The sequence below is a fragment of the Ambystoma mexicanum genome, chromosome 5q (genome assembly GCF_040938575.1).
Source record: "Ambystoma mexicanum isolate Mex_15411 chromosome 5q, UKY_AmexF1_1, whole genome shotgun sequence".
Taxonomy (NCBI): Eukaryota; Metazoa; Chordata; class Amphibia; order Caudata; family Ambystomatidae; genus Ambystoma; species Ambystoma mexicanum.
Genome location: NC_090933.1, coordinates 422,909,602 through 422,933,863, shown reverse-complemented (window position 1 = coordinate 422,933,863; position 24,262 = coordinate 422,909,602). Strand labels below are relative to the sequence as shown.

At 47.1% G+C, this 24,262-nt stretch overlaps 1 protein-coding gene across 9 annotated transcripts in view; it reads left to right on the top strand.

Annotated features, from left to right (window-relative positions):
• OSBPL1A (oxysterol binding protein like 1A) overlaps positions 1–24,262 on the top strand; it is a 2,815,351-nt gene that overhangs the window by 2,013,655 nt on the left and 777,434 nt on the right. For all 9 annotated transcript variants that reach the window (XM_069620918.1, XM_069620915.1, XM_069620919.1 and 6 more), the window contains one exon: positions 23,337–23,471. In XM_069620918.1, coding sequence (XP_069477019.1) covers positions 23,337–23,471 — 135 coding nt within the window. The remainder of the gene's footprint in view (positions 1–23,336; positions 23,472–24,262) is intronic.

The following is a 24,262-nucleotide window of genomic DNA, read 5'->3' as shown; positions in this document are numbered from 1 at the left end:
TGGTCCCCCACGCGCGTCTGCGCATGCGTCCCATGCAGGAATGGTTGGCGAAACAGTGGTCTCAGGCAAGTGGTCAGTGGGACGATCTAGTGGTCGTTTCGCCAACACTCGTACAGAGCTTACACTGGTGGACAAGAGAGAATCTCGCAAGGGGAAAACCCTTTTACGATCCCGAAGTACAGGCAGTGGTGACTACAGATGCATGCCTGACTGGGTGGGGAGCTCACTATCTCCACCACACAGCTCAGGGTCTCTGGTCTCACTCAGTAGCCAAGAACCACATAAACCTGCTAGAGCTTCTGGCAGTATTCCGAGCGCTTCGGGCGTTCGAGCCCCATCTGCTAAACTTGTCGGTGCAGATCCGGACGGACAGCACGACAGCCATGTTCTATCTAAACAAACAAGGAGGGACTCGTTCGCCAAATCTGTCCAAGCTTGCCCAGAAAATCTGGATATGGGCACTCAGACGGAACATCTTCCTGTCATCACAACATGTTCCAGGAGAGCTCAATTCCCTAGCGGATGCCCTAAGCAGAGACTCCCTCCCAGAAGAACACGAATGGGTCCTTCACAGAGATATCGTAGAAGATCTCTTCTCTCAGTGGGGTTTCCCCACTATAGACCTATTCGCCACAAGCGAAAACAAACAATGCCCAGGATTTGCATCCAGGTTCCCCCAGCCAGACTCCCAAGGGAACGCCCTGTGGATGAACTGGTCAGGGATGTTTGCGTACGCTTTTCCACCAACTCCTCTCATCAGGAAGGTGGTGTACAAGATGAACAAGGAATCGATGACGCTCATCCTAGTTGCTCCCATGTGGGCGAGACAACCATGGTTTCCACACCTACGCAGGATGGCGGTGTGCGAGCCCATCAAACTCCCAGCCTGGTACAACCTACTGTCCCAGCAACAAGGTCAAACAGTGCACCAGGAACCCAACTCAATGAACCTGGCAGCATGGCTCCTGAGGTCATAGAGTTTGGGCATCTCAATTTACCACAGAGGTGTATGGACATCCTAAAAGAATCCAGGAAACCAAACACAAGGCACTGTTACTTTGACAAGTGGAAGAGATTCGTTATTTGGTGCCAGAATAAACAAATCAACCCAGTTGATTGCACTCCTTCCAACGTTGTAACATACATGCTCCACCTGCTGGACGCAGGGTTGGTTTTTAACTCTCTGAAGGTACACCTGGCAGCCCTCTTGACTTACACCACATCCCATAACAAAGTATCGTGGTGGAAAGTACCAGTAGTTAAAGCCTTCATGGAAGGAGTAAAGAGACTTCACCCTCCTATTTCGAACCCACCGCCAGGATGGGACCTCAATGTGGTGCTAGCTAAGCTCATGGGCCCCCCTTTCGAACCCATGCATAAAAGTAGTCTCAAACACCTGACTTATAAAACGGCCTTCTTAGTAGCCATTACCTCTATAAGAAGGGTCAGTGAAATTCAGGCTCTGTCAGTGCAGGATCCTTTCTTTACTATCCACAAAGACAAACTGGTTTTACGCACACACCCTAGGTTCTCACCTAAATTTATATCTAAGTTCAATGTAAACCAGTCCATCGAGCTTCCGGCTTTCTTCCAGAACCCGCAAAGCTCAGCTGAGGTGAAACTACACACCCTTGATGTGCGTAGGGCGGTCCTCTACTATGTAAATAAAACCAGACCGCTAAGGAAAACAGATCAACTGTTTGTCTCCGTAGCTACAGGCAGAGAGGGGGATCGCGTCTCTAAAGGCGCGATCTCGAAGTGGATTATCAACTGTATACAGCTGTGTTACTCTCTTTCTGAAAAAACTCTGCCTTTTACGCCAAGGGCCCATTCTACTAGAGGCATTGGGGCCACTCTGGCTTTCATGGCAAATGTTCCCCTCGACACCATTTGCAAAGCAGCTACTTGGAGCTCTATTCACACTTTTACTCAGCATTACTGCATTGACACTCATTCCAAGACAGATACACAAGTGGGACAAGCGGTTCTAAGACACCTGTTTGCTCATGACCCTTCTCACATCCCACCTCCTTCTTCTGGTACTGCTCGCTAATCTATGCACAGCATGTGATCTAAGCAGATTCCACAAGCCTCAGAAGGGATACATTACTCACCGTAATCGTATTTCTGATGCTTGTATCTGCTTAGATTCACATGCGACCCACCCTTCCTCCCCTCCGAGAGAAGGCTCATGATTGCTTGTAGTCTTACCTTTCTGTCTATCTGCTTGGATTATCTGTACTCACGCTACTCCTCATGCTTCCTCATGTCAGAAAAAATACAATCTGAGGATCCTAGACGCGTGAGGGATCTTGGGTACAGTGGACGTCACACTAGGGATAGTATTACTGGCACGCCTGTGTCGACGCCCATTTTCGAGTTTCGAAAAACAAACTGTAATACTCCGCAGCTTCCACTAGATGTCGGCCTATGCACAGCATGTGAATCTAAGCAGATACAAGCATCAGAAATACGATTACGGTGAGTAATGTATCCCATATATATATTTCCATAGAGAAAAAGGCAATGAGAGTTGCCCATTATGTCCAATGGGACATTGACTTGTGTAGTCCCTCCACCTCCCTTTGGTCCTTTTTGACCCTAACCAATGAGGTGGCGGGGCTTAAGCTCTACCCCAGGCAGCCATCTTCAGATTTTTCACCACAGTCTAGCAAACAGGAGGAGTCCTCCAGCTCTCTGAGCTTTCTTCGATTTCACTATCTTAAGCTGTTTAAGATACATTTCGAATGTTATCCTATCTTGTTCATCTAGTCAAGGACTACTATTTGTGACTTTCTGGGATCAGAACGCACAAGATTTCAACCCTTTTTCATCGAGTTAAGAATTGCTTCACACCATGGCTGAGGAAACACCAACTGCCAAGAATCCTTCCTTGTTCAAGGACTGCAGCAGATGCAGAAAGAAACTGGTCTACATGAGGGATCAACATGAACAGTGTATCTCGTTCTTCCCTGACTACACCCGGGAAGTGCAAAAAGACAGGCAATCCTTCGAACATCTAAAGAGGAAACTACACTCCATGAACATCAAATATGGACTGCTTTTCCCGGCACAACTCAAGATCCATCACAACGGCACTACGGTGCACTTTACGGACACAAAAGAGGCCTGGAAATGGGCCGAGACACATATCGCCGGGAACTGGGACACAAGGATCCCGGACCCTGGGGGCAGGCCCAGACTCCCGGGAGACAGAGGGCGACGAGGGCGGCTCCCCCCTCGACTGGAACTGAATGATCCGGCTCAAGAAATAGAAAATTGACGCAGTAAACCAGGTATGGCAACTGATATACACCCAGCGAGACTACACCAGGGCACGCACTAGACACTCATGCAAGGGTACTGTGAAACCCTGTTAACACTTTGCCGTGAATCCGTCAAAGGAACATGATGTAAGCAGAGGGCCCCTAAGGGCCACCACCTACAATCCCGAGTTCTGTGAGGATTGTGAACAATCTGGGTGGTGTGGCAGAACGAGTAGAGAAAAGAAAATAGGGTAATAGTTATTAGTTAATGAGTTGACTGTCCTTTTGACAGTGTGTTGAATTTGTTATATTGGGCGACAGATGCTTCAAGTTGGGAGGAGTATGGGGTGGGGGGATCAAAGTTGTTATTGTTAAGTATCGCACCAGTTCCGACACATGCATGGTAACATCTGCCTTGCTAATAAGCCACGCAAAACATGGAGTACATATGTCTCGACAGAAAACCACCTTACGCACGATCACAACCAATCCCTGGACAGGCCGCTGTATCACGCAGCATCTCTAGATACCCAACACAGCGTCACTATAGTCACACAGCTCAAATGGCAGGGACCTCCAACATGAACAGCAATAGAACCATCCGGGTGATGACATGGAATGTAAACGGGCTCGGTAATAGCTACAAAAGGCGACTGGTCCTGCAGGCATTGAACCGAAACTCCCCAGACATAGCTTTCCTAACGGAGACGCATCTCGCTGGTACAAAGTGCACATTATTTAAACGCTCGAACTACAGATTAGCATTACATGCCGGTTTCACGATGGGATCGCGAGGGGAATTCATCCTAGTACACAAAAGACTCCCATATAAACTCAATACTGTTGCACAAGACACGGGAGGCAGATTCGTACACACAACAGGAACCCTCTGGGAACGCACCATATCCATGACCGCTGTATATGCGCCACCCAATCTACTAACCTCTCTGAACAATGACATTACGCCCCTACTCGCTACCAACTCTGCAGATCTTACACTAATTGGGGGAGACTTCAATGAAGTAATGAATGTAAACATTGACAGAACACATGTAAGGTCCGGAAACCCAGAAGCACGCACTAAACTCGCCACATTTACTAATGCTCTGGGGCTACAAGACGTATGGAGATCATTGCATCCCAACACAAGAGAATACTCGTACCACTCTGGAGCACATGCCTCACTATCCAGGCTAGATTATTTCTTCCTACCATTGAGCAATATACATGAAGCATGTGAGGCACACCTACTCCCCAGAGGTATATCGGATCACTCTCCACTCACAATAAAGATTAAGACCAACAGATCAATCCCCCTACCCAGTTGGAGATTAAACAGTTACTACTTAGGATTCCCAGAACTGGTAGAACATATCCAAAAGGTCACCAAATCGTACTTTGAAATTAATATTGACTCTGTAGACAGCCCGATAACGCTATGGGAGGCACTAAAGACAGTACTAAGAGGTGAGATCATAGCCTGGACCTCAGCCCACAGGAAAAAACATCTAGAAGCAATACGTGAAGCCGAATAAAGGTACAAAACGCAGACGTTGAGCATATAACCCATGACCAACCCGCAACGCACCGTACTCTACAATTAGCACAAAAACAGCTGCAACACATAACTTTAAACAACGCTAAACAAGCACACGCAGCGATGCGAGCAAGGGTATACGAGACAGGGGACAAAGCCGGGAAAATACTAGTATGGCTAGAACGTAGGGAGTTGGGCCTTACCCAAGTCAGGAAACTAATAACGGAAGGACCAGATCCACTAGTAACAGACCAGGACATAGCGGAGGTGTTTGCAAAGTACTACACAGAACTGTACAGAGGACCATCCTCACCGCTATCGACTGACATACTGGACGAAATCACTCTCCCTATTTTAAGTGTGCAACAGCTCAACATATTAGAACAAGAAATCACTGAGGAAGAAATAACCCAGGCAATGTCAGAACTCCAATCGGGGAAAACCCCAGGTCCAAACGGCTTCCCAGTCGAAATATGGAAGAAAATTGGCGCGAATGTAATCTCCACGCACCTGCTACGCCTTTTTAAACACTCACATTCACAGGGTTTCCTCCACCCAGACCTTAGGAAAGCCACAATAATAGTTTTGCCAAAAGCGGATAAACCACCTGATATGTGCAGCTCCTACAGACCCATCTCCCTAATAAATTGCGAGGCCAAGATACTTGAAAAAGTACTGGCCAACCGGCTACAGCAAGTTATACACACACTGGTACACCCAGACCAGTGTGGGTTCATGCCGCAGAGATCCACTAGACAAAATATATATAGATTACACACAGCACTGGAAAAACTACATGGGTTGCAGAGCCCCCTGGCCTTGTTGGCTATAGACTTTGAAAAGGCTTTTGACTCTGTTTATTGGGAAGCAATATGGGCGATTATGCAACGAATGGGTATAGGACCTTACTTCATGAGCTGGGTTAAACTGCTATACCACCTTCCCGAAGCTGTAACCAAGGTAAACGGGCATGTTTCAAATCCTTTCCGGCTGGGTAAGGGCACAAGACAGGGTTGCCCCCTGTCAGCTTTGATATTCCCATTAGCGATCGAACCTTTAGCAATCCTACTAAGATCCACACAAACATGGAGTGGATTCAGGTGGGCAGAAGACTGGGAGGATAAGGTGTCCTTGTATGCAGATGACCTGCTAATATACTTACAGGACCCACGTGACTATTGCCCTATCGTGACACAATTGTTAAAAAGATACGGCATGTTCAGCGGCCTTCGCGTCAACTGGTCTAAATCCATACTGTTCCCAGTGAGGCAGATAGACAATGCAGTGCCAGACGAATGCCCATACCGCATTGACAAGGAGCAACTTAGATACTTAGGCATACAAATTACACATAAACTAACAGACTATGTGTCCAAGAACTTACTCCCTATAACGTTAAGGTTCAAAGATGACGTCCAACATTGGATGTCCTTACCACTTACACTATTAGGACGCGCTGCACTTTTCAAAATGATGACACTCCCCCGATTTCTTTATGTATTACAAAATGCTCCACTACCCATAGCCCCCAGTGAGTTTCATAGAATAGATCAAACACTCGGGAAACTGCTATGGAAAGGGGGACGCCCACTCCTGGCACTCACGACCCTACAAAGATCCAAATGGGAAGGCGGAATCGGACTCCCCCGGCTACAAACATATTACTGGGCCAGTCAAATGGCAATAATAAATGATAAACTACACAGGGACACCACACTACCACACAATAGAATTCCGGATTCCAACCCACAAGAAAGACCCATAATGAAATACCTCTATTGCCAAAAAGCCGGGCTGCAGTCCCATCCATGCAGACACATATAACTCTGATATGGTCAGATACTCACAAGTACCTAGGCTGGGATGGAAAGCTAACCCCAGCACAACCACTGTTGAATAACAAACACCTCACGGAAGTGAACAAACTCCCTAAATGGCACTCCTGGTCCCAACTAGGCATTACGAAAATTGGGGACGTAGTGAGAGAAAATGAAATAATACCATTCGAAGATTTAGCTACCACCTTTACACTTCCCCCTAATGAACAGTACCACTATGTGCAGCTTAAACATGCGCTACAGGTTCATCTTCCTGATATGATAGACATGCCAGACTACTCCCCGTTGGAAGGCAACCTATTTCCAGAAATGGTTAGACACAAAGTCACGTCCACCCTATATGGCGCCATAACTTCTTTCGCCACGAAAGAATTGTCAGGTTTGAAAGCCAAGTGGGAAAGGGATGTGGGCGCCATACCTCCAGAGGACTGGGTGGCTGCACTAATGTTCCCCAGAGAGGTGGCTATCTCCTCCAGGTTCAGGTTAATACAACTGAAGATACTGCATAGAATCTATTACCCGAGGGTAGCACTATTCAACTGGGGGAAAACCACTGACCCGCACTGCTTGAGATGTAGAAGGGAGGAAGGCTCCTATTATCACATACTGTGGGAATGTGCCGTCATCCAACAATACTGGCAGCGGTGCTGCAGCGAACTGTCAAGGGTAATGGGCAAAAGAATTCACATGAGCCCCTAACTACTACTGCTGGGAATAGAAGAGGATATCGAGCTAACACGTTATGAAAAAGCGTTTTTATCTACCACCTCTGCAATACTCAAAAGAAATATAGCGCAACTCTGGGGCTCTGCAACAGCACCGACTTATGAGCAATGGATCACAGATGTGGACATTTGTATTGCAATGGAAAAAAAGAGTATATACAGCCCGGGGATGTCCTGAGAAAGCTCAGAAAATATGGCAAAAATGGGAAGATGCACACTGAGCAGTAACCTATATGGATAGACTGTGCTAAAACCCAAGGACTCGTAAGAGAACCAGCCTGCGTAATATTAATGTGGTAAAATGACCGGTTATGCTAAGCTCCTCTGTATGTAAAGCAAGGTGTGGAAATACGAATGGGCGGGAAAGGGAAGTATTGGTTACCCCGTTGGTCGGGGCTGTATGTTTTCTTTGTGTTAATAAAAACAATAAAATGTTATATTAAAAAAAACATGAACAGTGTATCTACTGTTTAAACCCTCATGATATCCAAAATGTGTAAAACGTTTACCAACAAGACTTTACAAGACAGGCACAGGAGGATACTATTACATCTGTGCCACTCCTCAGATGAGGAATCTGCCAAAACAGCCCCTGTTACATCTCACAAACCATCTGAGAGACAAACCTCTAAGAGAATGGCCTCTTCTGCGGAAAGGAGCATCTCCCCTACTTACAAGTGCAAGAAAAGGGTAGAGAAGAGCTCCCTCACACCCTCCTTGAGCTCTAAGGGTCAGAAAAAACATACAGCAGAAAACAGACCTCAAAAGGTAAGGAGTTGTATTGTAAGTCTTTGTCGGAGGAACAATCGTCCACGGGACCGCAGTCTACGAGCAGTAGTAATAATAAGGGGTCGCCAACAGCCAGGCCGTCTACGAAGGAAAAGATGTCTACGACCACGTTCCAAATGTCCTTGCCGACGAGCAAATCCTTGTCATCGAAATCATCGTCGAAGCAGTCGTTTTCAAAGGCAAAGGAAACTCGCCATTCGTCCACGAAGCTCTCATCGACTGAACCAAAATCACAACACTCGTCCACAAAATCATCATTGACGAAGCATCAATCATCATCGTAGTCGTCGACAAAACCATCGACATCATTGTCGACAGGTAAAAGCAAGGTAGAAGACTCGTCCATGTCAGCGGCAGGAACACCGTCCACGGAGGATAATACAAATAAGGCTAAAGACACGACTCCAACAACTCCAGGAGCAGGACCCCCATTGGTAATTTGCATATGTAAGTAACTTTGGGTCTCACCCTAAATTACTAGGGGAATCCAGACGTGGACCCCTTGCTCACTATTCTTAGAGAAGTACAGCTCCTCCCTACTGATGAGGTCCAACCAGACCGAAACACGTGTCTGGGGATGCTGTTGGTACTCTTGTTCAGAGGAGAATTGCCTAGCATTTCGGTGCTGGACTGCCCCAGGGCAGGACAAAGACTGATATGTTTAGGATATTTCTTCTCTGTGAAAGATAGTGAGCTAAAGACTCTGGGTAAGTCTCTCGTAACCAGGACTAATGTCTGGCAGAGGGACTCCCAGGACCCCCCTTGGTAATTTACTAATTTCATGGCTCCTCGACAGCACAACAACCACGGTACGATCTTTCAAATCGCTCCTGGGCATGATATCCTCATGTATATATCTCATTCCCAACTGCAGACTACACATGAGGCCAATACAAGAGACCCTGGACCACCATTGGGCTCAAGCACACGGGTCATGGGAAGATGTCATCCAACTTCCACCAAGCTTCCACAAAGCACTTCAATGATGGGGCACACCTCACAATCTGTCACAGGGAATGCCATTCCAAACTTCCACTTCGACACTTCTACTCAGAACCGGTGAGTCTCTGTCAGGCTGGGGAGCACACATGGCAGAACTACAGTCAAAGGGCACGTGGTCAAGCCAAGAGTCCTGACTACACATCGACGTCCTGGAACTCAGAGCAATCCGCTGGGCACTGAAGGCTTTCTTACCTGTACTAGAAGGACAGGTAGTAACGATTCAGATGGACAACACAACCTCCATGCATTATACCAGCAAGCAGGGAGGCACACGATCAGAGGTGCTATCCAAGTGATCACAGAAGTTATGGACATGGGCGCTACAGCACAAAGTCCAGCTGAAAGCAGAACACCTGCCAGGAGTAGGCAATGTCCTAGTTGTTAAATTGAGCAGAGATTGCACAACCTCCCATGAATGAGAATTAGACAAGGGAGAGACTCAATGGATATTCTGCATGTGGGGGACATCCAGAGATCTATCTCTTCGGCACCAACGACAACAAGAGATGTCATCTGTTTGCCTCGAGATACCCAAAGGACCCATCACTAGGGGACGCATTCTCAGTAACCTGGATAGGCAAGTTCCTGTATGCCTTTCCACCGACTTAATTGATAGCACGAGTGCTATGCATCGAGTGAAGGAGCAACCATGCAGGATAATACTCATAGCGCCGGAATGTGCTCGACAAGTGTGGTACCCGACCCTCCGGCACCTCTCCCAAGGTTCATCAATTCGCCTTGGAGCGCATCACAGTTTGCTGACGCAACAGAACTACAAGGTTCGCCACCACGATCCAGCGAGCCTGTCGCTCAAAGCATGGTTCCTGAACAGCGATAATTAGCTAACCTAACTCTTCCTTCAGAATGGTGGGACATAATCAAAGCATCTAGAGCTCCATCTACACGGACCACATATGTTCGAAATGGACCCGTTTCACTAAATGATGTGAAACTTCACATATAGATCCACTCACTACATCAGTGGAGCAAGTGTTAACATATCTGCTACACCTGGCAAGAACGGGGCTCTCATTGCCCTCCACTAAAGTACATCTATCCGCCAGAGCAGCCTATACAGCAAACCCTAATCAAACGTCATAACTCACCAATCCAGCGATTTAAAGTTTTTCACAAAGGGTTACTACGTACCTTTCCACCAATGTCAGAACCGGCGCCTTCTTGGAGCATAAACGCAGTTCTGTCTGCACTCATGGAGTAATTGTATGAACCCATTCATAGGTGTGACCTAAAATTTCTGTCCTGGAAAGTTGCCTTTCTAATAGCCTTCACATCGGCTAGAAGGATCAGCGAACTACAAACCCTTTCATTGGAACCACCGTACACCCTATTCCAGAAGGACCGCGTCATCCTCAGGACACATCCTCCATTTTTACCCAAAGTTGTATCAGAAATGACACCCTGGGAGCGTATTGTACTTCCTACTTCTGTCAGCAACCATGCTTCAAACACAGAAAGAGCACTGCACTCGCTAGATGTTGCCCGAGTCCTCAAATTTTACATTCCAAGGACCAAGGAGTGCCTTGCTTCCCCAAGGCTTTTGGTAGCATGCTCAGGTCGCACGAAGGGACAACGTATATCTAAGCAAGGTCTCTCATGCTGGGTGATTAACTGCATACGCCATTGCCATTAGTCTAAAGGTAATCCGCTCACCAGACCTCCCACAGCTCACTCCACCAGGGGAAGAGACGCCTCGATCGCATTCCATGCAGGTGTAGCGCTAAGACATTTGTAGTGCGGCTACCTGGAGCACACTTTTAAGATTGGCCAAGCATTATTGCTTGACAGAAGACACCAAAAAAGAATCAGCGGTTGGACAGGTGGTCCTCCGCCACCTATTCTTTTAAGGTAGGAGCAGCCTTTTCTCCCGCCTTTCCTAGTATATGTGACTTAAGTTGAGTTGCTATACTCTAGATATACTGAAGATTAACTTTCAGAGGGTAACCATTTTGGCCATTCTTAACTACTTGGTATTCTATTCAAGCATGTGAATCTATGAAAGATCCAATGCTGGAGAAGTATTAGTTACTTACCTGTAACTGTATTTCTTCAGCATTGGTATTTTTCATAGATTCACATGCGCCCACCCGCCTCCCCTGAGAGGCTGCTCCAAGGCCCAGCACTCATCATATATGCAGTCACTATACGGCTCAAAATCTGAAGATGGCTGCCTGGGGTGGAGCTTAAACTCTGCCACCTTATTAGTGTCAAAAAGGACCAAAGTGAGGTGGAGGGACTACACAAGTGAATGCCCCATTGGGCATAATGGGCAACTCTCATTGCCTTTTTCTCTATGGAGATAATGTATATGTATAATTATTTTTAAATCGCTGTGGATTCCCGGTCTGACGGGGAATATTCAAGCATGTGAATCTATGAAAGATACCAATGCTGGAGAAATACAGTTACAGGTAAGTAACGAAGACTTATCTTTCACGTTGGGCGACTGCTTCTCGCCCCTTGGATCCTCCTCAGCCTGGCTCTGATCCTTCATACAATGTGGGCTTCCATCTGTCGGGTTCACAACAGCCTTTTTTTCACAATTCATCAGATCTTTAGACAACCGTTCACTCATTGTCGACACAATGTTCACAGGTGTTTTACTCTTCACCTCAATTTGCAGGCATCCCTCAGCCGGGTTCACTCTTGCCACATATACAGTTCACTTGGTTTTCTCCAAGGTGTCAAAGACTTTCCAGTATACGAGGGCTTTTGCTCGACCCTCTTAGGACCACTTTGACACTTTATACTAGCCTCCCCTAAGGCCACTTGGTCTTTGAGGTTTCAATCAACAACGCAACCCCAAATAGGCTTCAGAGTCCTTCGAATGACCGCCCCCTGCGACACCTGAACACTCTGCTTCTGAACCTTTCGATAGGGTTCCTTTAAAGTTCAATTGCACAAGTTCTTTGTTCAACAAGGTTGCCACCTGCAACCTTGGGCCCAGCACAGTTTGGTTTTACTATTTGTCTACTTCGACTCACTGGCTGTGCTGAACTGTTGGAGTTTCCTGTCTCGGGAGTCCAGGAAGGCACCACAGTGGCAACTGCTTCTCCCTGCTTTGACTATCAGTGCGGGAGGGCCCTGCATGCCGTTGACACCTGTCACACTACACGCCAGCGGACTTCCCGGTCCTATGATTTCCCTTTCGGAGGCTTCGCCGGTCTGAAGTGAAAAGGCCAAGGGTATCTGCCTCCTCGTCGTCCCTCCAGGTCTCTCCGCTTTTCTCCTCCGTTTGAATTTCCGGTCCGGAATAGCTGCTTCCTTGTGCGATTTGCCTTGCTTGAAGTGTTCTTTCGTGCTCTGCCTTTTGTCCCTGTGGGGAAAGGAAAGGGGTGTCAGGAGTGCATAGTTATTAACAATTGCCTGACTCTGCCTGACCCTTGTTCTGGGACATATCAGGTAAACGGGTCTAGCGTTAGTCCATTGTTTGGCACGGTGTAGGAAAGTGTTTGTGTTGGAAAGGGGGGGTAGAACTTCTGAATACCTTACGAGAAGGATGGGGAAAAGGTGTTGTCAGGAAGGGGGTCGTCAAGCCGTACTGAGTGAGCACAGAGTGAATCACATCAGCGACTTCCGACAACCCTCGCTTATCAATGTGGATGGGGTGTAGCAACATCGGACAAACAGCAACCATGCCATATCCTTCATTTTAGGGGCAGAGGAGCTCCCAAGGGATGGAGAGATCTCCGACTCTGCAGTGCCCTCTACCACCCCATGTGCAAAGCCCCTGTGAAAGGCACTTCTTTCATCTGTCTCCTGTTGGTTTGTCTCCGAATTGTTCCACCACATCCGACGCTAGGGCTTTGCAGGTTGTTCACTGGGGATTGTTTTCTTCCTTTAACTCAAAACCCTCCAGACCATCCTCCGACCTGTAATCTTTTCTCCATTGACCCGATCATGACAACTTTTTGAAGGGGGCTTTGCTTCAGCAATCCTGACCTTTGCTAACAGTGATGGCCCTAATTCATTTCTATTCATATGGGACTGTTGTCCATTTAGCTCTCTGTTTTTAGTGGACACTTTTTAGGAACTGATAATATTATCTTGACCAACTATATTTGTAGCCAATATCAAAACTCTCAGAACCGCTTCATTTATGTTTCATGTATAGGCATCTTGTACGCCTGAGACAAGCATTTCCTCAACCAATTGGTGGGAAGAATTGATAGCCACGAGTTCATCAAACCTTAGGGTTTACTCACTCTCCACCTTGATTACACCTAAGGTATGCCGCCACTCTAGTTTTTGACATACACTTCATAGAGATGTTTCTCACAGATAGACAATTACTATTTTTCCATTAATTATCTTTTGATGTAAACTATGGATTTTCTTTGGTGCACTGGCCACAGTTGGGACCCCTTACTGTGGAGTAACGTTTATAAATATCTCAGTCAGTTATACTTGAACTGTACCAGTTAAGATATACCTCTACATGGAAATCCAATGTGGGATTAATAAGGACCACTGTGTTTAGCATTTAACATGTGTATACTATGTATATTGAAACGATTTTTTCTTTGTTTATTTATGTTTTACAGTCCAAATTCAATAGGCTCAAGAAGAAGGGATGTATCCCGAAACGCGTCGGCCACAAATTATATAAATGGACTATCACTGTTTACTTTTCTGATGTTTATTTGTAGACAGTCATTTTGGCTTTTTCACTCTGTCTGTATGGTGAATTTATTGTGACATTAATTAAACCCCCCCCCCTGTTTTGGGTTTTTACGAAATTACTGAGTGTTCAGTCTTACTACTAACCTAATTAGAATACCATTGGTTAACTATAACAAATGCATTTAAAAATTGTTGAACCATCATTTGATGGACGTATGATAGAGTGCAGGGGACGCAAGGGTTCCTAGCTTTGGATCCTCGTTTTTTGTTTCTTCTTATACGGTTGTTGTGACCCTGTGCCAGGTTCACGTTTCCTCCCCCGCACCTCAAAAGAATATTTACATTTTTACACATCATTGAGCAAATCAATTTCTAACTATATAATATTAGGGAGTGCTTCTACTGATCTACCCCTTTGCATAATTTGCTAACAGTGATCATCAATCACCTTGTAAGGTTAGGGCACTCAGCTGTCAGATCTGATACTGTACGATTTGTGGTCACCTGCTGAGCCTCGGGAGCACATAACATTGGTGAAGTTGAGGACTATCAGGCTGGCCCTGGTTCCCTTCCTCCCCTCTGTGAAGGGCAAGTGTGTTCTGGTACTGACTGACAACACAGTAGCCAGGCTCTACCTCAACAAACAAGGTGCTATGGTGTCCTTGCCTCTGTGCAGAGAAGCAATGTGGCTGCGGTTCTGGTCTCTGGAGAATGACATGTCTCTGACAGCGGCTCATCTTGCCTGATCAGAGAATGTCATAGCGGATGACTTCAGCAGACATACTTCAGGCTTCCTCGAATGGGATCTCTGACAGAACATTCTGGAGACCTTCTCCATTTGAGGGACTCTTCAGATGGACTTCTTTCCTTTGAGTATGAACAGGACGTGCACGTTTTTCTGCTCTATGGAATTTCCTGAGTAGGGAGCACTGGGAGATGCACCAATTGTCGACTGGTGTTCCATTTTACGGTTTCCTGCTGATCACTGTCCTTCTGCTGGTTTTGTGTGCCTGGTCGGAGCCAAATTTATTCTGATCTGTCCATGCTGGGCTTAGAGAATGTGATGCACAGAGTTGCTGGACGTGTTCATTTGCCCTCCCTCACGCCTTCCAAAGAGAGGGGTCTAGTCTCCAAGTCAGAAGGGCGGGTCCTCCATTCGAACATCAGCATCATTAACCGTTATGATTGGCTGATAAGAGACAGAGATACAAAGATTGTAACTTGTTGGAGGACTTCCTGGATGAGCTTCTCTCAGCTCGCAGGCCAGCTACTAAATCCTTTTAAGCTTGGGGAGGGCATAATGACCAGTTTGGTGCCAGTATAGGGATCTGGCCCCTTTTTCATCTCTCCCATATCTTCTGTTTTGGATTTTTGGATTGTTTTCATTGGCCCGTATGACTCTGAAGATTGGCACTGTAAAGTGGTGCCTAGCCACTATCTCTGTTTTAAAAGGACACCTGAGCAAAGCTCTTCAAAATTTCCCCTGTTATTTTTGTGTGAATTGTACAATAAGTTACCACCACGCCAGTTTGTGGTTCCAGTGTGGGATTTGAATGTACTATTGACTTCCCTTATGGGTGCTCTGTTTGAGCCCTTGCATTCATGTTCTCGTAGGTTGCTGACCTTTAACCAGATTTTCCTAGCTTCTATCTCTTCCGTGAGACTGGTGAGTGAGCTCCATGTGTTCTCTATTAAACCTTGCTATTTGAAGTTCTCCAAAGAGAAGCTTACGTTGAGAGCGAGACCTTCCTTCCTCCCACAGGTGGTCTTGGACTGCAACTCTCTCAAACTATCAATTTTCCGCCGTTTTTTTCCTCCTCCTCATCTTTCCAAGGTAGAGGAGCATTAGCATTGGCTGGACGTGGAACATGCTCTCGGCTATTACATCTCTCGGACAAGGAACGTCAGGAAAGATGACCAGCTTTTGTGGGTTATTCTGATGCCCGTACTAGCATGACTGCGACCAAACAGACCATGTCAAGGTGGATCATTATTTGTAGTTCAGAATGCTATGACCTGGCAGGGAAGCATGTGCTTGCAAGTCTCGGGGCTCATTTAACCAGAGGTTTGGCTGCCATCTCTGCCCCCCAGACAGGGGTGCCTGTCTTGGACACTTACCAAGCTACGTGTACTTCCCTCCACACACTTGCTGAACCTTGCTGCTGTCAGATCTGTCTGACCTTTACACACCAGATTTGATGGGGGGCCATCACGGAAGCAAACCACCCAGATAGTATTCTCTCAGATAAATCTACATGCAAGAGGTAAACGTGACAACAATGTACCAGAGAGGAGAACCAGGAACCAAAAAATAAAACCTCTGCAGCTTGGGCAGGAGGAGCTGTACTTTCTGAGGTGTAGAGACCTAGACTTCGCTGCATACAGGTCCTTGGAATCCCCCTACATCTACTTTTTATTTGAGTCTCTGAATTGTGTTTCATTCATTCCTAAGATGCCTGTACCCCCTTGAAGGATTGCTGGAATGCATAAGGTTATCTCTACCTTGAGATAGCAACTGTTTCCTCCTGTGGTACTGTACATATATATGTTTTTAAATGTTTTTATTGGTTTATTCACACAAACAATACAAACCAAACTTGCAGTGCATATGGTAACATTTCTGTTATGCATCTCTTAATTATATTCACTGCACCCCTTATACCTCCCCCCCTTTTCGAGCCTACTCCTTCTCACATTCTGTTCCTGCATCTTGTGACAGGGTGACCTCTGCCATGGGTTCCGTCGGGTCTCGCATTGGCCCAAATAACTCTTAATAATTTCCAGGCCATCAGGGTCTCTGTCTCCTCCTCCTCCCCAGCACTACTTGATTCTTGCCATACCATGGTTTCTGCCTCAGCCCATTTCTGCAAATCTTTCTACCATACCTCTAGTCATGGGCTATGGCATGTCTTCCACCCCATAGCAATTCTCCTCTTTGCTAGCACATATGCCAGGTCCCTTAGTTTTCTCACGTGCTTGAGTTTTTGTGGTCTAGTGAACCCCCCTAACAAGCAGGCCCACACTGTATCAATTACAATCTTAATACCTCTTTCTGCTAGTCTGTGTGCCACTTTACTCCAAAACTGCTCAATAACTGGGCATGACCAAAACATATGCACCATACCAACATTCTCTTCATCACATTTGGGGCATGCTTGCCGTCCCACGTTTTTAAACCTAGCTATCTTCTGGGGCGTCATATACGCCCTATGCGTAATATACAGTTGTATCTGCTTTAGTCTTGCGTTCCTCGGTACCTTCTTATGGTACCCTCGGGCTCGTTCCCACTTCCGCCTCCCAGTCTTGTCTCAGTTGGACTACCTCCTTTCCTACTTTGGACATCATCATCTTGTATATTCTGGATATCTCATGTCCCTTCTGCTATGTCATATATTGTATCTATGGTGGCGTCTGGTTCCTCTCTATTACCACTTCGGGCCATGTCCTCTTGATCCTATGCACCATTCTATGATACGTGATATACTGGCCTATATGTAACCCTGTTTCCTCCCTCAACGCCTCGAAATCTATTATAGGTCCTTCTTGCCAAACATCACCCATTGTTGCTATCCCAACCGGTTCCCAGTGGTTTCTGATTGTCATCCTTAGTTGCTTCTCTCCCCCGCTAGTGCCGCCAATGGTACCTGTGGGGAACACGGGGATGGGCTCTCCATCATCTGACAAGCCCTACGCCACATCTTCCACCCAAGTGCCATCATCTTGGGGCGCCCTTCCATTACTGTCTTAGGAAGCCACATGATGTCCCTTAAATAGAATGGGGCACAATCTTGTCCGAACAGCCTGGACTCAGAGGTCGCCTCCTCTGAGAGCCATTTAGCCACATATTGTAGCTAGCTTGCTATATAATAAACTTCATAGTTAGGCAGTTTTATACCCCCCTTCTCATAGAAATTCTGTAGCTTCCAGAGGGCCACTCTGTTCCTTGTACCATGCCAAAGGAAATCCCTACACATATTATCCAATCTAACAAAGAACTTTTTGGGTATCACGTGCGGTATATTCCCAAAGTAGTGCAGAAGCCTAGGTAAAACCACCATCTTCAATGTTGCCCCCGTCCCATCATCGCTAAAGGCAGCTTCACCCAAAACCTCATGCAACTTTCAATCTTCTTAATGGCTACCTCTGTATTGCACTTATGCTCCTCTTCCACCGTGTGGCGTATATCTATCCCTAAATAGCAAAATGTGCTGACCTCCCATGGTATCTGTAACCCCGGCAGCCGTTCCAATGGGACCCCTTTGTATCCATCCAATGGGAACATGCTAGATTTCTGAGGGTTCACCGCTATACCAGACAACCCAGCATATCTTTCCATCACTTCCAAGATGTATAGAACGGTTCACTATATAACATTTTCGCCCATTGTAAATATCCCGGCCCCATTCCATAGCCCGCCAAGGCCGCCAACAACCATGGCCATTTGACCGAGTCGAAGGCCTTTATTGCGTCTAATGATACAATTGCCAATTCACTGTCATTCTCGTTCCCATGCTCAATAACCCGATGGAGTCGTCCAAGGTTATTAGATATGTTCCTGTTCGGGACATAGCCCATCTGGTCAGGATGCATTAATTTGCCAAAAACCCTCCTCAATCTACCTGCCAAGACGGCCGTCAGTATTTTGCTATCTTGATTTAGCATTGATAGGGGCCTATACGAACCACAGCTATGCCCAGGTTTGTTAGGTTTAGGAAGCGGTATTATAATCGCTTCTCTAAGGGACTCTGGCAGTCTGCCCAGCTCATATGCCTCATTCAACATGTCTAAAAGCGGAGGTAGCGCCTCTCCTTTAAATATTTTATAGAATTCACTTGGGAGCCCTTCCGCCCCCGGAGTCTTGCTAGTGGGCAACTGTTTCACCAACTCTTCTAACTCTTCTAAAGTAATCGGTGCATCTAGCTCCTCCCTCTCCTCCACACTGATCTGCGGCAATCCTATATCCTCCAATGTTTCTGCTATCATCGCGTAGTTACTCTCCCCGTCATCTCCATATAGTAGCCTGTAATAGTCTGCAAACTCCTTTTTGGGTATCGACTACACTGCCATCTTCCCTCGTTATTGTTCTGATCGTGGGTCTGGGGGTTTCACTCTTATACAGCCATGCCAAGATCCTTCCTGGTTTATCCCCTCCCGCATGCTGTCTCTCTATATATTTGTTATAGCTAAGGTTACACAGTCTTTCCCAGTGTCCAGCACATTTCTGCTGAAGCCTGAGTATCAATTCGGCATCATCCTTATTTACCCCCTTCAGCGCCCTTTCTAATTCTCCCTCCATTTCCCACAGGTCAGCCAGGATCCCTCCCTGCAATCCTTTGGCTTTTGCTATGGCTACCCCTCTCATCACAACTTTAAAGGCTTCCCACAACGTGCCTGCTGAGTCCACGCTACCCGTATTTGTCTCAAAGTAGTTTGCAATCTCTTCCCTCATATCCTCCCTAAAGCAGGGGTCCTTTAGCGCCTCTGCTCTGAGGCGCGACGTCGGAATCCTCGCTCTCGGGGGTCGATATTGCCATCTGATGATCAGGGGCGAGTGGTCTGAAAGGACCCTCGCTTTATATTCCGCTTGCGTGAATTCAATCATTATCTCTTGTGTGACGTAGACATAGTCCAACCTTGTATGTTATTGCTGCTGGGAAGAATAATGCGAATATTGCCTGTCTTAGGGGTGTCGCAACCTCCCCACATCTCCAAACCCAAAGTCTTCCAACAATGTCTGCAGCGCTCTAGCGGCTGGGGCGGGTCTATCCATTATCCCATATGATCTATCAACCTTAGGGTTTAGTACACAATTGAAGTCTCCCCCCCAGATCACCGCGCTTCCCACACACATGCTAAGGTTGTTACATAGGGTTCTAAAATATGCCGCCGTGTTAAGATTCGGGGCATGCATATTTATAATGCTTATCTCCCTATTTTCCACCAATCCCCTCATCATGACCATCCTCCCATCCGACTTAACTGTTGTTTATAGCAGCTGAAACGGGACATGCTGCGCCACCCAGTTGATCACTCCCCTGGCATAAGCTGAATAAGACGAGCCCGCCACCGTCCTCTTCCATTTCTTCCCAATCATCTCCATCTTATCTTGCGTCAGGTGTGTCTCCTGCATTAAGGCTATGTTTACCTTCTGCCTGCGCAGATATAGCATAACCTTATTCCTTTTCAAGTAGCTATTAAGCCCCCTGACATTCCAAGTAACTATTTTAAGGTCTCTCATGACTTGTCAAATTCCCACTACCCCCCCCCCCCATGCAGTCCAGATTCGATTGCATTCCCGGTCTATATAGGCTTGTTTCCCAACTCTAACTCCCCTTAACTAAAAACACAACAGACACCCCCAACCAACCACCCTCCCACCTCCCTACCCCATCCCAACAACACCCTCCCCAACTGTTGCCCAGCTCCAGCCCGGATTCTCAGGCATCCCAGCATCTAGCCCTTTCTGGCAATAACCCGTACTCGCAGCTCAGCAGGGTCAAGCCGCCCTAGTGGCTGTCTTACTACTAACTCCTGGGGGGGTAGGTTGCGTTTGTTCTACTGCTCCTGTTTACTACAAGTGCGCTGCGCCTAATGCTTTCCAGTCAATTCATGCATTCTCTATATTCCAGTCCAACAGGATCAATAAGTACGAAAGTGACATAATACAATTCAAATGTTCCACCGTCTCTTGATGGGGCTCCCCCCTCACTTATCACCCCAGTATTCATAATGCATCCCCCTCACTTATCATGCTTCTCGTGGTCCTGCTCCTCATCTCGCTCCGGGCAGCTCTGCAGGTCCAGCCATGCCGCCACTTCCTCTGGGGTATCGAAAAAGAACGCTTTACTTTTATGCAAAACTTTTAGCCTCGCAGGGTACAAAAGCATATACTTTATCCCAGCCATGCGCAGTCTCCTCTTGACCGCCACACAGCTGTATCGCTGTCTCTGCACCAACATTGTGTAATCAGGATACGCCGTTGGTGGATGCCCTTTCTATCGTTCCACCTTTCCGAAAGTACTCCAAGATCTTTTCTCTGTCTTTATAGTTTAAAATCTTCACAATTATCGCCCGAGGAGGGGCCCCGGGCCGTGGTTTCCTCATCAGGGCCCGATGTGCTTGTTTAACAGTAAACTGTTGTGAGAGCTTGTCTGCCCCTATCACTTGCAGGATCATATTCTCCCCATAGTCCGTGGGGTCCTGGCCTTCTTCTCCCTCTGGCAAGCCGACCACACGGATGTTGTTCCGTCTTGCCCTCCCTTCCGCTTCTTCTGCTCGGTTCTCAAGATTAGCCACCTGCTGCTTTAATATGTAGACCTCCTTCACATTATTTGTACTGGTTTCCATGTTGGTTTTCACCGCACTCTCCGGACCACTCGTTCTTTCTGACAGTGCTCTGACATCTTGCTGCAGCAGGGTGACTTCTATTCCCACTGCATCTGTTTTGTTCTCCAGAGCCATTCGTAGGTCTGCCATTGCTGTCCCCCATGTGGTTCTCAGCTCCGTTATAGGTCCGGAGTCCTTTCACCGACATCATGCAACCCTATCTGCTTGTCCAGTTCCGGTCCCTTCGTATCGTACAAGTTCCATCTCCCAATGTTTCTGTGGCGTCACCAGTTCAGTTCGGGCACGGGAGCGTCCCCCTCAGAGAGCTGCAGTATATGGCAGCATGTGCTGCGCCACTATTTCAGGTGCGTTGTATCCTCCCACGTACCTTGGCTCACTGTTGCAGACAATACGCTCTTCACCTGTTCCTAAGGGTCTCTAGGTGCACCTTCTTCTCCACCACCGCCATACCTCAGGCTCATGTGGCGCTTCGTGTTATGAGTTCAACTTTACGCCTGCCGCCCTACTTCTGATCGTGCTATCATCCAGCAACCAGCAGCGTGTTAGTGTGGGTCTCTCTTTATGGCATGGGTCTCAACTGCGTTTCCATCCGGTGGCATGTGGTTTAATGCTCCCCAATGACGGTTGTATCGGGCTGTGCCTTGGCGCTTTGTCTGCGGCTGTACCTTCCCCTTGTTATGATCACATTTAGTGCTATGTTGCCACCTGTACCTCAACTTGCCTGTTCATCCAGTTCACCCTGGTGCGTGTTTTTTACAACCTCATCTGCTCTGATGTCCGCAGTGTTTGTTGCAGGGATGTTGTATTCCGCCTCTTCGCTGTGTGCCATTTCTCAGGGGGGCTATTTGTGGTTCTGTCCCCTCTTTCAGGGGATCTTCCTGCTGCCCGATCCCAGAGGGGGAGGGGGCCCGCAACCATCCGATCACTCCTCTTAATGGTCGTACTCAGCTTCTTCCTTAACCGGCTTATCGTAGGCCTCTGTGAGGGTGCAGGCCGCCACCTGCAGCAATAGTTGTGCAATGTCACCTTAAGCAATGCACTGGGGTATGGTTGCCACCGCTTGCTGGCCTTGTGATGTGCAGGGTTCCCCCATCTTACATCCCCTGTGTTGCGCAACCACACGACTCGAAACGGGAAAGAGAGAAACAGGAGAGGAAAACGTAACACGGTTCTCCGCGTTACTTTCCTGCTCTTAGGGCCATGTCTACCAAGTCGCATGCCCTCTGTTCATTGCTGATGATTTGCTGCAATAGGCAGCATGTCCTCCAGTGCCCACTCCTTCCTCACCAGCACAACACTTGCGGCCACGAACCGCAAGCCCCCAACACACTGCTGATCTTGCAGGCGTCTCAGTCTGCCACACAATTCGCACGCTGCAATTCCTGCTTCTGGGGGGCACCCAGCGTCTTCCTGTGCTCACAGGGGGCCGAGTCCGCAGTTTCCTCTTCGCACACGGCAACTGGCCACTATGCGCTCCTCTTGCAGCGCCGCATTGTCTACCGCGGTCCTCACTCGCTACCAGGTGCCACTCTCTCCAGGTTATAGTATAACCTCTGCACGTCTTCTTACTTCAGTTGTCGTATCGTGCCTCCCTCAGCAGCCTGTTCCGCATACGCTCCTGCTGCCTTCACGGGTCCCTTCATTCTGCAGTCGCCGCCATCTTGATATTATATTGCCGCACTCGGTCTATGACACAAAGTGTCAAAGCTTGCGTTCTCTTGGGCCAATTCGTTCGCGGGTGAATGCTTTTTCTTCCTGTCACCTTCGTACATCCATAATGTCCTTTTTATGTTGCAATCTGTTGTCTGGCAGCACACACTTCCCAGGATCAGTCGCCGGATCACAGAGCTCGGTAGAGATGCAGCCTACTCCATGGCTGCCAAGCCACGCCCCCTCGTACTGTACATATATGTCGTACTAATGCTTGTATTATAAATACTTAGCCTAATGTTTTGTGATTGAAATGTTAGATCAGATGTAAACATTTTCAAGCTACCAGCCAGCCATAAAAAGTAACTTTCCATCTCCAATTTCTTACTCGCCAAGAGTCAATTACCACTAGCCAATGACTACTGGGGAGTTCCCATTTTGCACCCTTCTTACACTTTGTCTTACTTGGTGAATGGTACAATTCTCACAAAGCTTACTGGGGGACAATTGTTTTCTTTTTCTTTCCTTTTCTCTCGCACAGGAGCTGTCCAAGATCACAATGCCAGTCATTTTTAATGAGCCTCTGAGTTTCCTACAGCGATTAACAGAGTATATGGAGCATACATACCTCATCCAAAAAGCCTGCTCGTATTCCAGCACCATCGACAGAATGCAGGTGAGGCATTAATTAAAACGGTTTGTGATTACCTCTTCTTATGAGTATTATTCTCCATTTGTTATTTGACCTTCTTGTGTTTGACGTTAAAGTTCATAATATCAAGTTTTATTTGTTTATGAAAGATAATGAATAATTGAATTGTATGTAGATCTTTTCAATGAAATAAGTGTAAAGCTCACTAGCAATTATGATGCGGGAAGAAAAATCCATTTATTTTTTCAGGCCACCCTACAATAAACAGTACTCAAATGAAGGTTCATCAGACATGTTACCATTAGCTTTGTTTAAAAATCATTCTTATTTTAAAACCAGTGTACTGGGCGTGTCCAAGATGGCGGACTGAGCGAATGCAGAAGGTGAAGGCTCCCCAGTAAATAAATTAAACCTGCAGGATTGGCACACTACCCAGGACATATTTGGCCCATGAAGTATTGAAAAGAGATGACGAATTGCACAGTGTCCCGGGAACGCTGCAGGGACGATAGAGACTCGAAGTTAGAAGAGGAGATGAGTGGCGTAGACCAGCTGGGGGCGTGTAGGGAAGGAAGGCCTATGTACTGCAGCTCTGCAGGAATGGCAAAGAAAGGTGGACAGCAGAGGAAAGAGATGCAAAATCAAGTTGGACTCTGCCCCTTCGAACTCGCCAACCATCTTGGCCCTTCTTCAGAGGCTTCCCCAACTGCATATCTGAAAAGCGAAAGGGAAGAGAAAATGTAGTGACTCTCATGCTGCAAGACGGTTGAGAGGAGGCGACAGACAGGGTTATGACGTTCAGAGGCGAGCTAGCA